Below are 22,637 nucleotides of genomic sequence, written 5' to 3' on the forward strand. Positions count from 1 at the left end.
CAAATAGCTTTGATTTCTGTCTTCTTTGCAGCAGTTCCCCTGCCAAAGAGAGAAGCTACTGATCAGTGACTTGTTTTATTGACAGTTTAAAATATTGCTCCAGGTAAAAGAAAAGCCTTCCTATGGGTGCCATAGGCACCCCGCACCTCCAGATTTAAAGAGTGTGATCACGCATGCACATCTGTCCCCCTCAACCCACTCGTGCCTACCTCGTGCTGTGATGCCTCCTAAATTCATTAAATAGACACTGGGAACTTCCAGGTTGCAAAGTTGGGGAAGGGGCTTCCATGGCATGTTTCTGGCTATGTGATCGGCTATGTGATTGACACCCACCTGCCTCAGCCAAAAGCCTGGCGGAACAGCTCCGTTTTGCAGGCCCTCCGGAATGGTAGTAAATCCAGTAGGGCCTGAATCTCCTTGGGGAGCTGATTCCACCAGGTTGGGGCCAGGGCCAAAAAGGCCCTGACCCTGGTCAAGGCAAACTGGACGTCCTTTGGGCCAGGGATGGTCAGAAGATGTTGGTTGGCTGATCAAAGTAGGTTAAACAGTACCTACTTTCCTGAGTGCTAAGAAATTATAGGGTCACTATTATAAATAAGATTAATTGTGTAATCCCAAACAGAGTTGCTCCTTTCTAAACCCACTGATTTCAGTGGCCTTAGAATAAGTTTTTTTTGGATGGCAGAGCATTGGACATGATATTCTAGGACCCTGCATAACATATTGTCAAGAGACCTTTCATTTGCAAGTGAAAAGCTTTAGGAAATATAGTGAATATAACCAAAATACAATTTGTGTATGTCTTCTGAATTGTCATTGCAAAAAATTACTTCACTCATTTGCTGAAAATGTTAACTGAGAAGATTCTACATGTATTTAATCACGTTACACTGATTTCAGAGTTTGTAAATAAGTGTACTTAGGACCACTGCCTTAACATTTGCAGAGTTCAAGCCATGACATGGAAATTGTTCTTCCAAACAAGTTTAAACTATCATTACAAAACATAACTGTATTCAACTGCCTATAAAATGAAATAGTTAGGAATGTATTACTAAGGTCTGCTCTATTCTGCTTATCTGATGTATTCAATCTGGCTTTATTTCCAAAGCACTGGCAAATGACAGCACATTGCAGTACAGTGTCTTAGCAGTAGGGTTGTGCATTCAGATATTTCTGGTTCAAATACATATCTGAAACGTTTCTGTGGGTTGACATAGTTTCTGTTGGAATAGTGTGGCATCAGGCCAAAATCGATACAAATATTTAATCAATATATATGGCTTTAGCAATGCTAGAAATGTATGAAAGTGCTTTTGAAAAATAATCTTCTGTAGCAGTTTGTAGCAAAGGAGTATTAGCTTGCAGAGAGAAAAGGGAACTATGAAGGGTCATTGACCTTTCTAAACCGCAGGGTGAAAGCGGCAGAAGGAAGCCTAAAAGGAACTGCGACAGGTGCTGGAAATGGAGCAAGAAGATATGTGTGTGTGTGTAAAATAATTCTAGAAAAGGGGAACAAGGGACAAATAGGAGCCCTAACAGGGGCTCAGAGAGCTGAAAAACAACCCGGATTGTGGTAAAAGTATGACGTGGGCACCTTCCCACAAGAAGGAGAACATAAGTGTTTTGAGTTGGCAGTTGGGGTGAAGAAACCCTATAAAAGAATTCAAAAATCTGTAACGGTTGTTCAGACTTCCACCTTTGAGGCAGATGCCTGGGAAGCTGATCCCACACGTGTGTTAAAATAAAGCTGTTTTCCTGATTTTTCGTCTCAGACCTCCTTTTGTCATTGCACCTCCTGGTAAGAACCACCAAGCGGGGTTTTTCCTGCTATAATAGCAACTATGTCTCTTTCTTAAATTGTTATGGATTGGATTCTCTGGTTTGACATTGGTTGTGTTGGGCTTTTTGGTGCTGTCGGCATTTGGTGGCTTTTGACAGTGGTTGTTTAACAACCCATAGAACTGGACCTCTTGATCCAGTTCTCTTGAGCCTCTTGGGCTGTGATCAGATGTGCAGCTTGAGTTAGTTTGGCCCCATTTCTAATTGTTCCAGTTTTTTTGTAATGGAAAGTTCTGATCAGCCCCTTAACCTGCTTCAATGCACTTTCACCCTGTCCTTGACTGATCAGATGCAGCAGCCAGAGAGTAGAGCAGTGGGATTTCCCCCTTCATTTGTGTTCTGAGCATGTGCACATGTGCACAAGTGCTTATGGAAAGCAGTACTTCAAATGCCTGTCAGAATGGCAGCAGCTGGTGGCTAATGGGATCACTGGAGGAGGCTGCTGGGATATGTAATCTAGTCAATATGAGGAAAATGTTTTTAAACTGTGCATTTGAAAACTTCAACATTTGAAACATTTCGAAGCTGGGGCAGAGAGAGAATAGAGAACCCTCATTCTAGTCCAGTATGCTACTGGTGTTTTTATTTAAAAGCTTGGAGCCAAGCTGGAGTCACAGGCATCATCCTCAGTCTGCTCGCCTCCCTACCTCTCTGAAAGAAAACCTTACCTCTTTTCAAGTAATCCCTTTCCCACCTCATGTGCTGCAAGGCACAGAAAAAAGCTGCAATACACAAACATCTTTATTTGGAAGATTTTTTAAAAAAGAAATCACAGAGGAGCTTGTGTGTGTGAGAGAGAGAGACAGAAAGAGAGAGATGTAAATATGCAATTATGCGCACATTTCTAAGTAATAAAAAAGGCAGATGTTAAGCTTAAACCTGAGGTTTCTAAAGCAATGTTCATGCTGGGAAGCGTTCAGATATCCAGAAATGGCTTGACATTATGGCAGGAGAGTTCAGACAATGAGGTGAAACTAGTCAACTTGGAAAACACTACAGTGGATCAGGTAGCAAAATAATCCAGTTTGAAGTGATATTAGAAAGGGAGCATGCCAACTCAGGAAAGAGAGGCAGATGCTGCTGTCTGATCATGCACTTTAAATCCAGTAGGGAACAGCAACAACAACTGATTAAACTGCAGCACCTTGAAGTTTTTAGTGTAAAGACAGGACTAGGTTCCTGCATTGTTGTTATTTGCTTGAAAAATGGCTGCTTCACTCCCTGGAAAAATCACATAGAGCTTAATTATTCTTAATCATTAAAATAATTATTCTAATTAGTCTGATTAATTATTGACTGCTGATGTTTTAACTAAGTATTGTATGTTTTAAGCATGATGTACACTGCCCGGAACCCTTTTTTAGTGAGGGAAGGACGATCTAGAAATTAAATAAGCAAATAATAAGTTTCTAAGAAACCTGAATCCAAATTCTCAAATGGTAGTAGGGACCCAAGTAATATGGAATACCAGTATGGCAACCATTCCTGAAATCTGAATATGAAAATTCTGTATTTTCTATAGTGTACATCCCTAGTTATCAGTGTATCAGTAACAAATCAATCTTCCATAATGGCCCAACACTGTGGGTAGGTTGATTTTGCCAGTACAATGACATGAGCTATTTCATTGTCTTGGTACAACGTTCCTTAGCAATGAACCTATCTGTACCTTTGTCAGGACATCTGTATTTAAAACTGAGCCTGAAAGAGTGGATTTAGAGGTCCATTTATACCAAGTAAGAAAGGTTATGGCATCTGAAAAGCAAACAGCTTTTTAGAAAACATATGTAATATGTCTCCAGTTTTATTGCCTACACTCTAATTACTTTATACATAAATTTTTGATGGATCTTAAATTGCAGGGAGCAAAGATTGATTGTGTTGACGTTGAAGGTCGAACTCCACTATTACTTGCTACCTCTTGTGCGTCATGGAAAATTGTGAATTTATTGCTTTCAAAAGGTACCAAATCAGTAAGAGAATGAATTGTGTGCAATTCTAATAGTAACTGAAATAATGGCATTAAGAATCAACAGTTTTTGAAATAATTTTCTTCTGTGTGTATTTAGGAGCTAATGTAGAGATAAAAGATCCCCTGGGTCGTAATTTTTTACATCTAACAGTACTGCATCCTGGAGGATTACAATATCTGAATGAAAAATTTTTGCAGGTACAAGGAGCATCAGTTTGTGTACGTTAATCACTATGACATAAATTTATAGAGTTGTTAAAGACAATATTCTTTTCTGCAGTGTACTTATGGGGAAAGTTTTATATATATATATATATATATATATATATATATATATATATATATATATATATATATATATATATATATATATATATAAAATCTGTGGGTAATATTTGGTATAACTATTTTTGCTAATTTTGTCTATTTTTAATAGACAAATTTATTATTGCATACTTGCCCTGTTAACATGAGTATGTTTCAACAGAACCTTCTGTAGAGGAATCAGACTATTTAGTAGGTACTGTATATACTAGAAGTCATATTTAGGTGAAATGGTACTCCATATATAGCAAGCATCCAATTTGTTATATAACATGATATCCAAATAAACATTACTGAATATATGGCATGCTGAAAGTCTTAACTGTCCCACTACGTGTATCAGGGCCAATCGAGACACAATGGTATCCACAGGTCCAATGCAGGAAAAATGTCATAATGCTTCAAAATGTTGCGGTTGACTGGCAGGAACAGGTGCTTTTGTTTCCCACTGGATGCCTTTTTCAGAAAATGAAAAGGCCACCCTGATGGGGGAGAATCAGCAGTGCAAGTCCAAAGCACAGAGTCTGAAGCCAGTCCGAGGTCAGAGCCAACAGAGCAGAGCAGAGCAGAATAGGAACCAATAAAGAACAATGTCCAAAACCCACTAACTGATAACCAAGCCAATCGTAGCCAGTTCAGGAGCTGAAGGATCAGTTTTCAAAGCCAGTCGGGGTAAATGCATGTCACAAGATTAGATGCATTGCTTCCACAGGGGAATCAGCGCATAACAGGGAGTTAAATGGCTTGCTGCCGCTGTTTCCAATTAGCGAGCTGCCAGGCTTCTGTTAGAACTCTGGGCTGAGGAAGCGCCTAGCTCTCAATCACGCTTCTCGGCACCAGGTGGCCCAATCCTGCTGAAGTCTCTCAACTGCAGGGTGGCAAATGAGGGTGGCAGCAGCCAACTGTTTATAACCCCTCATTTATAGAATCCCTTTAAACGGGAGGGGGGTCTTTAAATGGAAGGGGGAGGTGGATTGGCCTTCTGCCACCTGGTCAACTAGCGGGGAAGTGGCAGAAACAGCTCCAGTCTCCCACCTCATTTAAAGGGACAGGTGTGGGTGGGGGGCAGCCTGGCGCAGTAAAACCCCCAGTGCCGCCCCCTACACCGGTCTGTGGAAAAATGGTCTTCCATGAAACCAGCCCCTGGTGCCATAAAAAGGTTGGGAGCCACTGTATTAGACAGTTAAAGTTCAGGTCTACATGATCAGGAATTGGCCCCGTGATGCAGAGTGGTAAAGCTGCAGTACTGCAGTCCTAAACTCTGCTCATGACCTGAGTTCTATGCCAGTGGAAGCTGGGTTCAGGTAGCTGGCTCAAGCCTTCCATCCTTCTGAGGTCGGTAAAAATGAGTACCCAGCTTGCTGGGGGGAAAGTGTAGATGACTGGAGAAGGCAATGGCAAACCACTCCCTATAAAAGAGTTTGCCACAAAAATGTCGTGATGCGATGTCACCCCAGAGTCGGACACAACTGGTGCTTGCACAGGGGACTACATTTACCTTTTTTATGTGAGCAGGAAGTTCAGAAATGTTGCACTATTACACTATGGCAAGTGAGGGCTAGTGGGGGTGGGATTTCATTTCTCTGTTCCCCCTCTCCCTGTTGCTTTTCCTACTCCTGTCAGTGCCTGCAGTCTCTCCTCTACCATTCACCTTCGTCTTTCTGTCTCCCCCATTTTCAGCTTTCCTTTCCTTTGCAGCCCCTACCCTTTTTTCTTTGTCTTTCACACCTAGCATTTGTTGTTTCTCCCTCAGCAATCTTTGCATCCTCCTTCAGTTATCCACCCACTAACCTAACTCATTCTGTATGTCTTCCCCATGTTCAGCTTCTTTTTTAACTGTTTTGCTGCTCCCCTTCCAGTTTTACCTTCCTTTTCTCCTATATTTTACATTTTAAAAATTCTCTCCACCCTGTCCCATGCTGACACTAACTAAAGCTTGAAATTTTCAACAGTGTTACTTGCAGGTTGTAGAGATCTCATAATGTAATATCTTGAGATGTCAGTTGCATCATTTTCTTAAAGAAACAGACATTGCTTGTATGATGTTTATGGGGTTTTCTTTTAACCCTTGACATTTTCCCCCCATTTAATGTGTTATGCAAAGCTGCTGTTTCTGGCAAGCTTGTAGAATAGCTCCTGTTTGAACATGGACCTTTTTTGTTCTACACTTTGAGATCATTGCTTAAAATTAGATAGTAATGGGAGGAAATACCCAATTGTGTATCTTATCCACGATCCACAGTGGGCCTGCAAGTTGTATGGACCAGTGCAATATGGCTTTGGAAAATGATAATTTTCACTGATTATTATTATTACTTTTCCTGTGTGATAGATGAAGCATATTAAAGATCTTGTAACCGAAGAAGATAATGAGGGATGCACTCCACTACATTATGCATGTAGACAAGGGGTTCCTCTCTCTGTGAATACTCTCCTTGGCTTGAATGTTTCCATCTATTCTAAAAGCCGAGACAAGAAGTCTCCATTGCATTTTGCAGCTAGGTAAGTGTCTCATTTCCATGTAATCTTCCAGATGTAATCATTAGAAATTGTTACATAATTATTTTTTTTTTGTAGCTATGGACGTATCAACACCTGTCAACGACTTCTTCAAGATATGGTAGATACCAGGCTCTTGAATGAAGGAGACAAAAAGGGCATGACTCCACTACACTTGGCTGCTCAAAATGGCCATGAAAAAGTAGTGCAGTTTCTTCTGAAAAAAGGTGCTCTTTTCCTCTGGTAGGTGTATATATTTTCTTTGTTACTTCCTTAAAATATATATAGTATAACTGTGTGCATTTAATAACCATCCTATAAATTAATCATTTATCATGAAAAACGTGTTGTTATCATGGATAGTACATGTACTATGATATTGGACCTTACAAGAATGTTACTTAGATCCCTGGAGGAGATAGTTATATTGATTGTAGCTATTTCTCTCAACTGCCAATGAAGAAAATAACTGTAATTGTAGTCATATTTTTTTAATCTAGTATTTACCAAAATAGAAATTATCCTGCCTTTCCCCTTGGCTCAAGGCAGCTTTGTTACTCAAGGAACAGGAGGAAATATATGTGTGTGACCATTCACACATCCTTTGAACTCTGGGCCTTTTGAGATGCCAGTTTTTATTCATACAGCTTACAAATTGATGCAGTATTTTCCCCATCTCCCCTATAATATAATTCCCCTAGTGTACTGGTCACAAATCCCCTACTCTCTCATTGGACAAGGTATGAGCCACTTCTTTGCAGAAGATAAAAAGAAAGACTTCCCTTGATTGGCTGGAGGAGGGAGGACAGAAAGAACCAGAGAAAGCCTTCCCTCAATTGGCTGAGGGAGGGAGGAGGAGGAAAAGAGCCAGAGAAAGCCTTCCATTGATGACTGAGGGCTCCTTCTCCTCCTCCTCCGGAAGGGAAACGGCCATAGAGACAGGGGAAAAATGGCATCCTGTGGCAGCAGACCAACACAGTTTATTCTAGGTATAACCTTTTGTGTGCCTGCACACATCTTCAGATACAGAGGGGAGAGGGAGGGGGAGAGGGAGGGAGGGGAAGGGAAGGGAAGGGAAAGCCAGAGAGAGGAAGCAAGAGAGAGAGAGAGAATGAAGTCCTGTGTTTAAGATCAATAACATTAGGGTTTGTGTTCCTGAACACTTGTTCTTCTTCTTCTTCAGAGAGAGAGAGAATGGAAAATTTTAGGTATAACAAACCAGGGCCATAGCCAGGATTTCATGTTTGGTGGGACCCACAACAGGATTTGTTGTTTGGCGGGGAGCACCCAGTATGATGGCCCTGGGCTCTTGGCACTGTAAGCTACCTTGTGTTCCTCAAGCTAACTCCCACCCTCCACCCCCCTTTGCTCTGTACACTGTGTTAGGAAAGGAGAGAGAAAAAAGCGATAAGACCAGCAGGAATACTATTACTTGTTCAGAGTGGTGATGAGCAAAGGGGATAGATTGGGGGGCCCTCCAGTGGAGAGCCACACAGTTGGAAGGGGGGTTGAAAGGATGGGCCTGCCCCCCCGGGCCCCCTGTGGGCATCTTCAGAGCACACATCGTCATATATATATATATATATATATATATATATATATATATATATATATATATATATATATATATATATAGAGAGAGAGAGAGAGAGAGAGAGAGAGAGAGAGAGAGAGAGAGAGAGAGAGAGAGAGAGAGAGAGAGAGAGAGAGCGCAAGCCACAGAGAGAGAGAGAGCCAGAGAACCATGGGAATCGGGAGCAGGGCTTTTGGAGGGGTAAAAGGAGGTTACATAATGTGAACCAGGAGCACTGCCAGAACAGTGGGGAACATAGTTAGAGAAAGAGGAGACTAGATTAAGAAAAAGGGAGAAATTAGATCATACCTACCAGTCTTGAAAAACTGCATGTTTTGTCCTTTAAGGTAGAAGTAGGCTTAGATGGGAAAACCTGAGCTGACAGGTATGACCTGTCCTGTTATGTACCTAGTGTACCTAATTTCCATTTCTATGTATTATCAGATACATGGAAATTTCCATTCCTATGTATCTGAGGAAGTATGCTTGCACACAAAAGCTTGTACCTTGAATAAAATTTTGTTCTTAAAGGTGCCACTAGACTGCAACTTTGTTCCATTACTTCAGACCAACACAGCTACCCACCTGGATTTAATTTCCCTCCATTTGTCTGTCCTGAATCTACTGCCCATCAGCTTCATTGGATGCCCTCGAGTTCTACTATTTTGGGAGAGGAATAAAAATTTATCTTTGTCAACTCTTTCCACTCCATGCATAATTGTGTAAACCTCTAGGATGTCTCCCTTTAGTCATCTCTTTTATAAACTGAAAAGTCCCAAACTCTTCAGCATTTCCTCATAGGGAGTGTTTTCCAACCTCCTAATCATTTTGGTGAAATTCACTGTCAGAGGATGTAGTGATGGTCACAGGAATAAAAAGCTTTAAAAGGAACTTAGATTCATGGAGGATAGGTCTATCAGTGGCTACTAGCCATGGTAACTGAGTAGAACCTCCATGTTTAGAGACATTAAACCTCTGAGTGCCAGAGCCGGGAGGAACTTCACGGGAAGGTCTCATTCTCTATTTGTTGTTGGCTCTCCAGAGGAACTGTTTGGCCACTGTGTGTGATAGAATGTTGGACTAGATGGACCACTGGTCTGATCCAGCAGGGATCTTATAAAGAACATGTTGGTCAACTTTGACAATGCAAGCATGAGTCTGATACTGGCACTGTAGATAAAGATAGAACTGGATTTATTCCTCGGACATCAGACAACCAATCAACCCTGTCAGAGCTGACCTTTATATCTTCCCATGCTCTGACAGAAGCTGAATGCAACTGGGCAAGCAACCATTTTTGCTTGTGTTTTCCTGCTCAACTGAGAATATATTTAGGAAAGCTCATTTCTGCTTACACTTTACCACAACTGCATTAGGCTGATATTGATATTCAGAACATTTCAGTTTTTTCAGTTTAGTTGTTATAGAACAAAAGTTGGATGGCTAATTTTGTGCCATAAAGGTTTAAATATTATTTTACACTTCTGAATGTCAGACAACATATTTGCCATACATTTAATTAATTATTTACTTAGAATGCTTTTCATTGTCTTTCATTGAATGGAAATCTGCAAAACTATTTGTTCCATTCCCAACACCAAGCAAAGATAACTCAGTAAAGTATTTTCACCATAAGATTTGCTAATCTGAACACCTGCCTGAAGAGAATAGTTTTTACTGCTTTTCTGAAACTCACAAAGTGCTTTAGCACTTGAAAAGGTATTGAGGGAAGGACAAGATTCCTTGTTCCCACTGCAGTGCAGGCCCTGTCAAAATTGGGCCCTTATATCATTTTTAAATGGCTGAATTTGTCTCTAACATGGCAGTGGCAGTCGTAGGTAGGACTTGTGGCTGTCATAATGTCTACTTTAGCCCTAAACCTTTGAGTTCCATAGTTTATATTAAGAAGGCCATATCACATCTAGTCATATGCAGATTCTGGTGGCAGAAGAACTCAGAGAAGAGGTGCTCAGATGTGTAATCTCATGTTGGAACTTGATGTTTTCTGGTGCCAAACTTGTTTAATGCTATAAATTTCAAAAACAGTACTTGTTAATACTGTTCTAATTTAAATTCCACTTCACTGGCTTCCAGTGTGTTTCTTGACATAACTCAAAGTGGCTCATCCTATACAGCTGCTGCATTTTGCACCATATCCAAGAACTTTTCAAAGGCAGCTTTGTATAGCACATTATAGCAGTCTACTCTGACATTTCCACTGAACTGGAAAAATACTATTTGAAATTTAAAACCGTCTATTCTACCCCTACGCAAACCTGGATGCCCCAGGCTAGCCCAGTATTATCAGATCTCAGAAGCTAAACAGGGTTAACCCTGCTTAGTACTTGAAAAGAAGACCACCCAAGGAAGTCCAAGGTTACTATGCAGTGGCAGGCAATGGCAAACAACTTCTGTTTTTCTCCCGCCTTGTAAACCTTATGAGGTTGACTGTGACTTGATGGCACTTTTCGCCGCCATTACATCACTTCAAAAAAAGATTGATCATACCACAAAATCACCAGGCTCTTCCTGTACAAACACCTGATCTCAGCATACTTGTATTTCCCTATGTATGTCAAAGATTATGACACTGTTTTGTTCCAATTTATTTCAATTTGTTTTCCAAAAGTGATTTTAAAGGCTGGACAGCTCTGCATCATGCTGCCTTTGGAGGGTATACTCGCACAATGCAAATAATTTTGGATACCAATATTAAGTGCACGGACAAAGAGAATGAAGATGGGGTAGGTGAATTCACAATCTCCAGCCATGATACTGGAAAGTGTTATGAAACAGCCACATTGTTCCAGAACATATAATTTGTATTTGAATGTACAAGAGAATGGGGGTGAACCATTTTCACATGGAAATATCATTGCAGTGTGAAGAATTCTTGTAGTTATTGCATTTTTACAAAACTTTGTGGACCCTGAATTGGGTGGGAAAGTATCACAGAAATATTTAAAATAAATGGATAAATTTAGCTTCTAAATTGGATTAAAAATGATAGAAAACTTTTTTATACAAAAAAGGATAACAGTCTTGTGTTCTCTTTTGAAATCAACAGGATCACATCAATTTTAATTTCTTTGTTTTAGTTTACCTGGATTGAGATCTGAATTCCTTTTAGATAAATGGACACTTCTCCTCTGCTTTACATTTTATCACATAATTAATTTTCTGAATAGTTATATTTTTGTGGTGTATATCAATCAAATAAATGTTTTTCCCCAATAAAAATAATTCTGTTACCCAGAACATGCCTAACTTCTGTTCACTGAAATAAATTTCATTTTGATTTTTTGCTCTTACCTTAGAGGTATAACCATTATGTTCAGTAGGGTAATTCCAAAGAATTTATGTATTGGATAGAAATGTGTGTAACTTACAGTGAAATTCTAAATAGAGCTATTTATTTCTAAATATATTGAAGTCAAATCTCCTGATCGTCGATCACTTTCAATTGACTTAGGAGGGTGTAGCTCTGCTTAGGGTTACAGCGGTTGGCTTGATAATTCTTACAGTTTCTTACAGTAACATCATCTAGCATACAAATTAGAAATGTTTTAACTATTTTCTAAATGTGGACTCTGTGGGTCAGGTTATTCACAACAGTTTCTTTATGTTTGAATACTTCTACTGACATGCATGTGCCCCAAAGAGCACTAAGATCTAGGTCACAACACCTACAGACCATACCTGGCCTGAAGGACGCCCCACTTGCCTTGACCAGGGCCAGGGCTTTTTCAGCATTGACCCCGGCCTGATGAAACCAGCTTCTTATAGAAATTCGGGCCCTCACTGAATTACTAGCTTTTTGCAGGGCCTGCAAAATGGAGCTATTCTGCAAGGCCTTAGGTTGAGGCAGCGGGCGTCCTGCTTCATTGGCCTCTATGCTATGACACCATCTCTGCTGCATTACTATCAACTATAGTCACAGACCTTAGCATGCTGCAGGTGTATTAACTATGCCACCATCTACAATTTGGTTTACAACTTGTATATTGCTTAATATACTGCTATTTTATTTGTTTTTAACTTTAATTTAAATTGTTATCTGCCCTGAGCCCATTCTTGGGAAACAGTGGAATACAAATTGACTAAATAAATAAATATGAGGTAATATTTTGTTATATGTGGGGGCAGTGGAAAAAAAATCTAAGAGAATGAGCAATGGAACAGGAATTACATTCTGCCCCATCATTCTGCAACTTCATAAGTTAGCAGTGCAGTTGTGATCTACTGAGAGTGGCTGATAGAGCTTGTTTTTGTGTGAAAATTTTTACTGATATATTTGATATGTGTCCTGTGGAAAAAGGATACAGCTCTTCATCTTGCTGCCAGTGAAGGTCATGCAAAAGCAGTTAGGATGCTTCTTGATGTCGGTGCCAAAATAATCTTGAACAAAGCTGACGCTTCTTTTCTTCATGAGGCGATACACAATAGGCGGAAAGATGTTGTGAATGTTGTCATCTTACATAAAAGGTAAGATGGTTAAAATGGGTTAAAATGTGTGAAGTCCTCCTGTATAATATAATCTTTTCTATGACTAATGTTACTATTCATAATGTGTTTCCACCATTTTAAACTACTCCTTCACCCAAATCAAAATAACTGTTTTTTAAAACTGTAGAATTCCTTGTACCTTTTCTAATGGAATTCATTATTCTATTCAGCATTCTCTACCAAAACAAAAGGAATCCGTTAGACTTTTGCCTTCTCCCCATTTCTCTTTCTCCTCCTCTCTCTGAAAAGTCTACTCATGATTCTCATTCTGAGAAACAACCTTCCTGATTCCAAGAAACTCACGGATAATACTTGTTGCATTATTATTATTATTATTACTAAAATTTGTCAGGGCTTTTAGATACAGTCATCAACACTTATTTCAGGAACTAAAACTCTTTAAGGGTCAAATGAAATATGATCTTAGGAATTTCCACTCTCCCATTTTGGGGCTAATGGCAGCTAGGCTTCCCAATCCCCAGGTCCCAGCGGGGGATCCCCCGGTTTTACAGGCTTCCCCCCTCCCCCAGCCAGCTGGCCAGCGGGGGAAGCCCCACCCCCACAGCCATTATGCACCTCCACAAAAGATTCCCATAGGGAATGATGGGGAATTGATCTGCGGGTATCAGGGGCTCCGGGGGGGGGCTGTTTTTTGAGGTAGAGGCGCCAAATTTTCAGTATAGCATCTAGTGCCTCTCCCCAAAATACCCCCCAAGTTTCAAAAGGATTGGACCAGGGGGTCCAATTCTACGAGCCCCAAAAGAAGGTGCCCTTATCTTTCATTATTTTCTATGGAAGGAAGGCATTTTAAAAGGTGTGCTGTCCCTTTAAATGTTATGGCCAGAATTCCATTGGCGTTCAATTATGCTTGTCACACCCTTGCTCCTGGCTCCACCCCCAGAGTCCCCAGATATTTCTTGAATTGGACTTGGCAACCCTAATGGCAGCTCATGGAAAATTAGCATTAAACCCACCCCACTCCAGTGCCATGGCCAAGTTCTGCACTGAATTATCCACACCTATACACACCTTGTTTTCAAACTTCAATTGCATTGCAGAGATCTGATCCCAACTTGTTCTACAGTTTGACCTAAGAGAAAAGACTCTCACAATTCGATTCATTTATTTTCATGCTTTGTAAACCATAAACACGTTCTACAGACTCATGTTCTGTGATCTTACACGAAGGAGAAATTACTTAGCATTGTGGGGAAAACTGCACCTATCTGGAGATTTTTAAATCGTGTAAATTTGCTGAATAACTTTGTTTATTGTAAAATTGAGATAACATAGCTTATTAGTACAAAACCGTGAATATAAATTCTCTTTGATGAGAAATATTTGCTTTCAGAAATATGATGAAAAATACCTGGAGTTGTATTAGTTTAAAAGTTGGAGGCAGATTTTTGTTTATTTTCCAGTGTGTAAATTCCAGTGCTTAAACATTTGAATAGTCCTGTAACCAGATTCCAAAACTCCACTAATATGCTTGCATATTTGTGAATTCAAATGTTGTAATGTATACATTCATAAGAAAAATATCGATTTTTTAGATTATCCTTATCTGAAGTTTGGACAGCATTTCTCCCTGTCTTAAGAGACCTAAATTTATACTGCTAGGATAGATGCTATGACCTGGCTAGCCTGATCTCATCAGATCTTGGAAACTAAGCAGGGTTGGCCTTGGTTAGTAGTTGGATGGGAGACCACCAAGGAATAACAGGGTGTGATTCTGAGTCAGGTAATGGCAAAGCATCTCTGAAGCAGGCAAAGGCAAACCACCTCTTACCTTGAAAACCCTATAGGGTAGCTATGTTGTGACTTGGCAGCACTTTCCACCACCAGGAGAGATCATTTTTATTGTACAACTTGTATTTTCATGTATTTATGTCATGCAGTTGCTAGCTCATTCTTCTGCCTTTACTTGTTCCGTGTTACTCAGACTTCTTTTTTAGCTGGGTAAAATGAGAAAATCTAAAATACATAGTTTTAAAAACTACATATTATTTCGCTAAAGCAATTTACACCACTAAACTACTTGGATTTTTAAAGCTCATTTCAATCACTAAAAAGAGAAGTTTATGCTATTTACAAACATACCTCCTTCAAAAATGGGCCCACTTCTACTTGCTGTGCTCACCAACCCCACAGATCACTATACACACAATATTTTATTGTAGTTTGAATGCTGAATGAGCAATTCTGTCTCCTGCCAAAAGAACTGTAGCAATACCAAAACATCAGTAAAAGAAATGATTGTGTTTTTTGGTGAACTGTAAGCAAAATTACATTTATAACAAATGTATAATCCACCTTCTCCCCAACGGGGACCCAACATGGTTAACATTGTTATGTCCTCCATTTTATTTCACAAGAACCCTCTGTGGTAAATCTAGCTGTATCTCCTTAGTTACTATGATTACAGTAACTGTTCCAAGCAACTTCACCTTATTTCTTTTTCAGATGGGAAGAGTCTGTAACAACATTTTCTCATCATTCTACAACCAATAAATGTGCTATATTGGAGATGGTTGAATACCTACCTGAATGTTTTAAAGTAAGGCCATTTTTACTGTATAGTTGAATTGCAGTAATAATACAGGGTTTTTATTAATGGAAATGTTTTTGTATGTTATACTAGAATATTTTGTAAGAAAAATGAAATAAATCAGAAGGTATCCTTCCTCATGTTCAAGGACATGAGTGGGCAGAACATGAAAATTATTACTCTATTACCAAAGCATGCCTATAAGGACTCATGGTGGAAAAGATGATCATTTTAAAAAAAATATTTGTGAAGTATCATTTTTGTAAGAATCTGCCTTGAAACATCTGAATGGGTAATTGCTTAATTCACAGTTGTTATCTTGTCCTAGACTTTTACTTCATAGTTTGGTTTAATAATGTATTATGACAAAACTGACAAATCATCATTTAAATAACAGATCAAGTAGTGAATTTTAGAATAATTGGAGAGCCTTTTATACTTATTATAGACAGAACTGTAAAATTGATATATTACAATACAATATTGTCTTTTGATTATTCTGTTAACTGATGGTTTCAGTTTTTCACAATTAGTTACACTCTGAATGTATGATGATTCTCAACTGTTATATGAAATTTTATATATTTGTTATTTTTGCATTACTATAAACTATTTTAAATAGCAAGGCAATTATTTCAAATTTATATAAAATTTTGAGAGGATTTGCTTATATATTCTTTTTATAATGTCTTTAGATTGGGAATTTTGGAAACATATATAGGGAAATAGTGTTATTTGTGATGTCATAATATTATACTAATGTATTAACCCATTTTTAAATACTGTCTTTAATATTTGTAAAAAAGTGTCTCACCTTTATCCCTTTCCTCTGCACCTTTTATTCTGTACCCTATTTAAAAATAATGTATTTTTTACCAGCTGTGCTCAAGTATTCTATTACTACTAAAATTATTTTCTTTGTCTCTAAAGTTAGTTTTAGACAATTGCATTGTTGAATCATCAGATGAAAAGACATGCAGAGACTTCTGTGTAAGTGAAAAGCAAAGTTTACTATACTGAGATATTTCGGAGTTGCTAAAGCATTTGGTGTAAAAAATGGCATATATAATATACTTTGATACCTTTGTTTGTATTCATAAAAAGGCCATCAGGTCCAGTTGACTAGAAATGTATGATTTTATATGCTACAACATCACCAAATTTGCATAATCTTTTCTTTGTTTTTATGCCACATTTTCTCCAAGGATCTCAGGGTTGTGTATATGGTTGTCTGTCCTCCATTTAATCTACATGATAATTTGAAGAGTAGTCTTAAAATAGTGAGTGGTTTGTGACCACCTAGGCAGCAACTGTTTCCTAGGGAGTAAGTTCAACTCTACTCAATAGAATTACTTTTCAGTATAGATTGCACAGCCAGTGAGATTTGGGGCTGGTGGGGAACCCAAATCCATGCCTAATGACTACATTGTTCTGGCTCTTCCAAAAATGATGGTGCTGTTTGTATTATAAACAAAAGCATTTAAATTATTGTTTAAATGGAATTCACTAGAGATTAAAAAGTTGATGATTGCATTGCTCTTAGTTTTATACAACTGTCTCCGAAAAGAAAACATACTTTCTAGGTATAAATAATTCAATTGATTTGGCAAGCATCTCTAAAGCTACTTAATTTTCCTAGTCTGAGATAGCTTCCAAATCAAAAATTTGACAGAATTTAATTTTTATTCATAATTCATGATGTGATTGGGTGTAAAGGAAGTATGAGATAAAAACAAACAGGGAAGAAACCATGCAAAGAAGCTTCAGATTTTGACAGGTGCCAAATATCAGAAGATGCAGCCAGGATTTACTCCATCACTGCTTTTGTGGGCTCTAAGACTGGGGGGAGAGAATAAGAGCTACCCATGTGACTGGCATTCAGCAAGCCATATGGCTGGGGCAGGGATGGAGTGCTGTGGTCAGAGTCGGCCCTAGAGTGTAGTTCTCAGGTGGGCAGGGTTATGGGCAGTCCTGTGGGTTTTATCTACCTGCACCTCCCTTATATAGGTGAGCACCTCCTGAACCTCGGCCCTGAGTGCCACAACTTTCCCACCCACCCTCCATGTGTTTCAGTTGTTACAGGTTTATTGTTTGTTGTTTTTCCCAATTGTCACAGCTTTGGGCATTGGGATGGATCCTTTTGGCAAGTAGGCATTGCTTGTGTGCCTACATTCTGTAATTTTGGGGACTGCCTTAAAGGGTTTTGAGGTGGAGCCAATTTATTGGCATGCTCACCATGGGGGCTGTTGGCAGGAGTCTCAACACCAGGTGGCTGGGGAACCACATAGTGGCTGGTGCTCATGTCACTTCCAGGAGTTAGCCACTCTTTGGTGGCATGCCAACAGACTGGCTGGGGTGTCATTGGGTGGCAGGCGGGTCGCCTGATCCAGGATCCATCCCTATGCTGTGCCAATGGTAATGAAGAAAAACTGTGGCCTTTTTACACCCAAATCACTGCTATCTGGTTGTATTTCACCTTCCTGTACATTACTTCTATACCCCTAGGCCCATAAGTCCTGATAACTTTCTGAGATTTTCACTGACAGTGCTTACATATTGTTGCAGTTTCTTCCAGAGCCATATAGGAGTAGACTGTTAATACGTTTGCTTGTTTTATAAGTGAAGATGAGATTCTTTTTGTTTGCACTTGTACAGGTTGAATATAATTTCAGGTACCTTCAGTGTCCCTTGCACTTAACTAAGAAATTAAAGGAAGATGAAGACATAGTATATGAACCACTTATTTCGCTAAATGTAAGCTATTGTATGTGATTTGGTCATCTTCTTTTGGTGTTCCTTCACATTTAGATTTAATCTTATCAACAAGTCATAGGCACCACCAGGCAGCTAAACAATGAGTGCAAGAGCACATGGTTATGTTAGTTGGCACTTAGACTTTTTTAACCATGTCAGATAACCCTAATTCTTGAATATAACCTAGAAAAGTGAAAACAATGCATGGCTTTTTCCCCCTTTTTTTGCCAACCCAGGATTCAGTGTAATCTCTTCAGTGCAACATTTCAAAATAAGGATGGGGCATTGTATTCCATCAGAGAAAAACTTGGAAAATGGATTCTAAATTTAAAGTAAATGGCCCGGAATAAAAATTATGTTAATACCTATAGTGCCATCCTAAATTGCATTATGCCTTTCTAAGTCAGTTGAAGCTTATGATTGCACTGTTAGAATTCTTGTTATTTATAAATGTTTTAGACCACAGTTTTGGTCTAGAATAATTGGAATGTTCTTTAATGTCCTTTGAGATTTTTTAAATGCATTCCAAATGAGTTAAGGAAATGAAATTGCTCTGAGACTTGAATTTTTTCAAAAATTATTGGCATATTCTCAAGCTGTTCTGTATAATTACATTAATTATCCGCATCTGGATAAGCATAAACATTCTTCAAATCATGTTTGAATTACTATTGGATGAATTAAAAACTTGCATTTGAAATTTATTTCTCCTAGATAATAGAGGTTTTATTTTTAATGTTTACATATTTATATCTATGATATTTTTCATGATTTTAAGAGCAATAAAGGATAATGTATACTACAACGTAATTTAAAAAAACAGAGATAATAGATTACTCCCCAGCTGGGCTACTTTGTTAAAGTAGTATCTTGCAATTATGAACTCTATTAATTGATACATCTACACCCTGTTTTCTAGGCTATGGTACGTCATAATCGTGTTGAATTGCTCAGTCATCCTGTCTGCAAAGAATATTTACTCATGAAGTGGTGAGTTTTTATTAATTAGCTCTGCAGATTTCCCATTTCAGAAAGATCTAGTTAGCATTTATTTGGGTGGAGGGAGAACTGCAGAAAAGAAACTTATTTGTATCTCCTTTCTACCAACTAGAAATGCCCACCCCTAGTGTATTAAGTTATGGTCAAACATTATAAGTAAATTACATTCCATTAATTTCAAGGGGTGGTTGGTATGAATGGAAGGCACCTTGGTTGAGTGTTTTTGTTTTTAGCAATTTCTGCTGACCTCACATTTGAACTGCAGTATCCTTTTTTGTATCCTACCTTATTAACAAAAGTTCCTTTGCCCTCCTGAGCACAGGGAACAGAGTAGGCTACAAAAACCAGATACATGGGCAAGATTTTTATAGTTTGGCTTTAAATTGAAAAGCCATCTTACATGCTAGTGGACCATGAGGAAATGTGGGAAGAAGCGTCAGTTTGGGGGGAACCCATCACTCTGAAGAATAAGCTCTCAGGGGTTGAAAAGGCTAATTTTATTCCCTTTGTTTCTTTCTTTCTTTTCACTGCTGGGGTGGGTAGAAAGTAATATATGGGGTAGATAAAAGAAGTTTTTTTAAAAGATGTAAGATATAGATTTATTACCATATGTTACCAATAAAATTGTTTTTTTTAAAAAATAATCATTCCACTGCTCTTAGCATTCACTGTGGAGCATTTTAGTCTTCATCAGTCCAGTTTGATGGGTGGGTTAATTTATAAAGTCACATTTTTCTTCAAGACATGTGTTCCACAAATACGTAGAAACTTGTTTTGTTCATGTGTGGCCTTGTTTCACTGCGTGTATGAGAGGCACAGGGACAAGCCAGTTTACTGTTAGTTTCACATGCTGGAGCTTGTCAGGAATTGGAGAACAATTTGGAATTTCATCCCACAACCAAAAATCTTGTAGGCCCAGAATTATGGCCTTGCTTCACTGTTTGTATGAGAGGCACAGGGACAAGCCAGTTTACTGTTAGTTTCACATGCCGGAACTTGTCAGGAATTGGAGAACAATTTTGAATTCCATCCCACAACCAAAAATCTTGTAGGCCCAGAATTATTTCAAAGACTTACCCAGTCTGATCATTTCCTTCTCTTTTCCTCTTTAACTAATGAAACACTCTCCATCCTCAGCATTTCCTCTGTTTTGGAACATGTTTAGTAGATATATATTTTGTGGGTTTTAGAGGGTCCAGAAGACTAATAAGCTTATAATTTTTTGTTTGTCCCTATTTATTTTATTATGAATTGAAATAGTTACGCTAGATCTTTTTGGCACTAAGCCTGTTTTGACAGTAAGCCTTTGGCAGTTTTGCTAGGTCTCATATTATTATAGGTAAATAATATGGCAAATAACAGGGCCCTTTTGTCCATGTTCCTCTCCCAAATTTCCTGTGTATATATTAAATTTATTTCTAGTCCCCAAAACTTCTGTCAGTCCTCGCCCCTTCTTTTTGTCCCCTCTCCTGCATGATTGGCAACTGGGAAATTTGTATCTACATAATTTATTTATCTCAGATAAATAGTGATATATATTTTAAGATGAGTTATATGTTGTTGTTGCTGTTGTTATTGTTATTATTATTTAGTAGATTTATAATCCGCCCTGCCCCGTAATGGGCTCAGGATGGATCACAAGCATGATAAAACAATAAAACAGTAAAATCCATCAATAAAATTATGCAGCATGAATGGTACAGTGCATACTATAGGTTACAGTACAGATACCCAGGTGTCATATATGTCATAGCTGTAGGCCCGATATCTAGCAGTCTGAGTAGGGAGGTCTGCTAGATGATGTCAGCAGTAAGGTAAGGATGCCCACTTGCCTCAGCCAAAAGCCTGGCAGAACAGCTCCGTTTTGCAGGCCCTCTGGAATGGTAGTAAGTCCGGTATGGCCCGAATCTCCATATGGAGCTGATGTCACCAGGTCGGGGCCAGGGCTGAAAAGGCTCTGGCCCTGGCCAAGGCAAGCTGGATGTCCTTTGGGCCAGGGATGGTCTGAAGATGTTGATTTGCTGATCGTAATGAAATCTGGGGCTCATATGGGGAGAGGTGGTCCTGCAGAGATGTTGGTCCCAAGCCACGCTAGGCTTTAAATGTCAATACTAGTTCCTTGAAACAGATCTGGTACTTGATTGGTAGCCAGTGCAAATTGTACATTATTGGTCGACTGCCCATTCAGGCAGTTCAGTTAATGATCGTGCTGCCACATTCTGCACCAGCTGGAGTTTCTAGATCAGTCCCAAGGGCAAGCCTGTGTAGAGCGAGTTACAGTAGTTCATCCTGGAAGTGACTGTTGCATGGATACACCGTAGCTAAGTTCCGGGGGGCCAGATAGGGTGCTAGCTGTTTGGCCTGCCAAAGGTGGTAAAAGGCAGATTGTGCAACTGCTGTGATCTGGGCCTCCATGGAGAGGGTGGCGTCCAGCATCACACCCAAATTCTTCACCTTCTGTACTGGCACAAGAGGTGCCCAATCCAGGGTGGGGAGTTGGATGCCCGGTCGTGGCTCCCCTCGACTCACGTCCAGGACCTCTGCCTTAGCTGGATTGAGCTTCAGCCGGCTTAGTTGTAACCAACTAGCCACGGCTTCCAGTGCCCTGGTCAGTTGGTCTGGGGCGGAGTCTGGATGGCCATCCATCAACAGATAGAGCTGGGTATCATCTGCATACTGGTGACAACCCAGCCCAAAACCTCTGGCAATCTGGGCAAGGGGTGCATATTTATTTTTATTTATTTATTTATTTTAGTAAATTTCTATTCCGCCCATTCCTCGTAGGGCTTAGGGCGGAGTACAACATATAGTAAAACAATAAAATACAGTAAAAACATTTTAAAGCAGACAACTCAACAGCACTCAGATTACCATGACATCACATATTGCCCAGCCTAGCCATCTCACATCATGATATCTCATAGGGATGGCAGTTTTTATTCCAGTTCCTAGCACAGATGGCAGTGCTGGCCAGGGAGGCCAACCAGATCAAGAATAGACGCCCACAGCCTCAGCTAAAAGCCTGGCGGAATAGCTCCATTTTACAGGCCCTACAGAAGGCTAATAAGCCAGGTAGGGCCCAGATCTCAATAGGGAGCTGATTCCACCAGGTTGGGGCCAGGACTGAAAAAGCCCTGGCCCTAGTTGTGGCGAGGTGGGCGTCTCTTGGGCCGGGGATGGCCAACAGATGTTGGGAGGTCGAACGTAACGACCTCCTGGGCATATATGGAAAGAGACGGTCCCACAGATAAGTGTAAGGCTTTAAATGTTAGCACTAAAACCTTGAAGCGGATCCGGTACTCGATTGGCCACCGTAAAGGTGGTGCAGTCAGCAGGCGAGCCGCCGCATTCTGCACCCGCTGCAATTTCCGGATCAGTCTCAAGGATAAGCCAGCGTAGAGCGAGTTACAGTAGTCTAGTCTGGAAGTGACCATTGCATGGATCACTGTAGCCAGGTCCTGGGGGAATAGATATGGTGCTAGCTGCCTGATCTGCCGAAGATAAAAGGCAGACCTGGCAACCATCGTGATCTGGGCCTCCATGGAAAGGGAAGCATCCGAGGTCACTCCCAAACTCCTCACCTTTTGGGCTGGCACCAATGTGGCACTGTCCAAAGCTGG

At 39.7% G+C, this 22,637-nt stretch overlaps 1 protein-coding gene across 2 annotated transcripts in view; it reads left to right on the top strand.

Annotated features, from left to right (window-relative positions):
* The window catches only part of TRPA1 (transient receptor potential cation channel subfamily A member 1), a 56,982-nt gene that overhangs the window by 16,364 nt on the left and 17,981 nt on the right, over positions 1-22,637 (top strand). Inside the window, exons 9-18 of one of the 2 annotated variants that reach the window (XM_060243646.1) lie at positions 3,705-3,804; positions 3,912-4,033; positions 6,471-6,640; positions 6,716-6,880; positions 10,840-10,954; positions 12,529-12,695; positions 15,180-15,273; positions 16,195-16,254; positions 17,920-18,018; positions 18,938-19,008. In XM_060243646.1, the coding sequence (XP_060099629.1) occupies positions 3,705-3,804; positions 3,912-4,033; positions 6,471-6,640; positions 6,716-6,880; positions 10,840-10,954; positions 12,529-12,695; positions 15,180-15,273; positions 16,195-16,254; positions 17,920-18,018; positions 18,938-19,008 (1,163 nt within the window). The remainder of the gene's footprint in view (positions 1-3,704; positions 3,805-3,911; positions 4,034-6,470; positions 6,641-6,715; positions 6,881-10,839; positions 10,955-12,528; positions 12,696-15,179; positions 15,274-16,194; positions 16,255-17,919; positions 18,019-18,937; positions 19,009-22,637) is intronic. The other variant, XM_060243647.1, reaches the window with a different exon arrangement.

This window comes from Heteronotia binoei, chromosome 7 (genome assembly GCF_032191835.1).
Source record: "Heteronotia binoei isolate CCM8104 ecotype False Entrance Well chromosome 7, APGP_CSIRO_Hbin_v1, whole genome shotgun sequence".
NCBI lineage: Eukaryota > Metazoa > Chordata > Lepidosauria > Squamata > Gekkonidae > Heteronotia > Heteronotia binoei.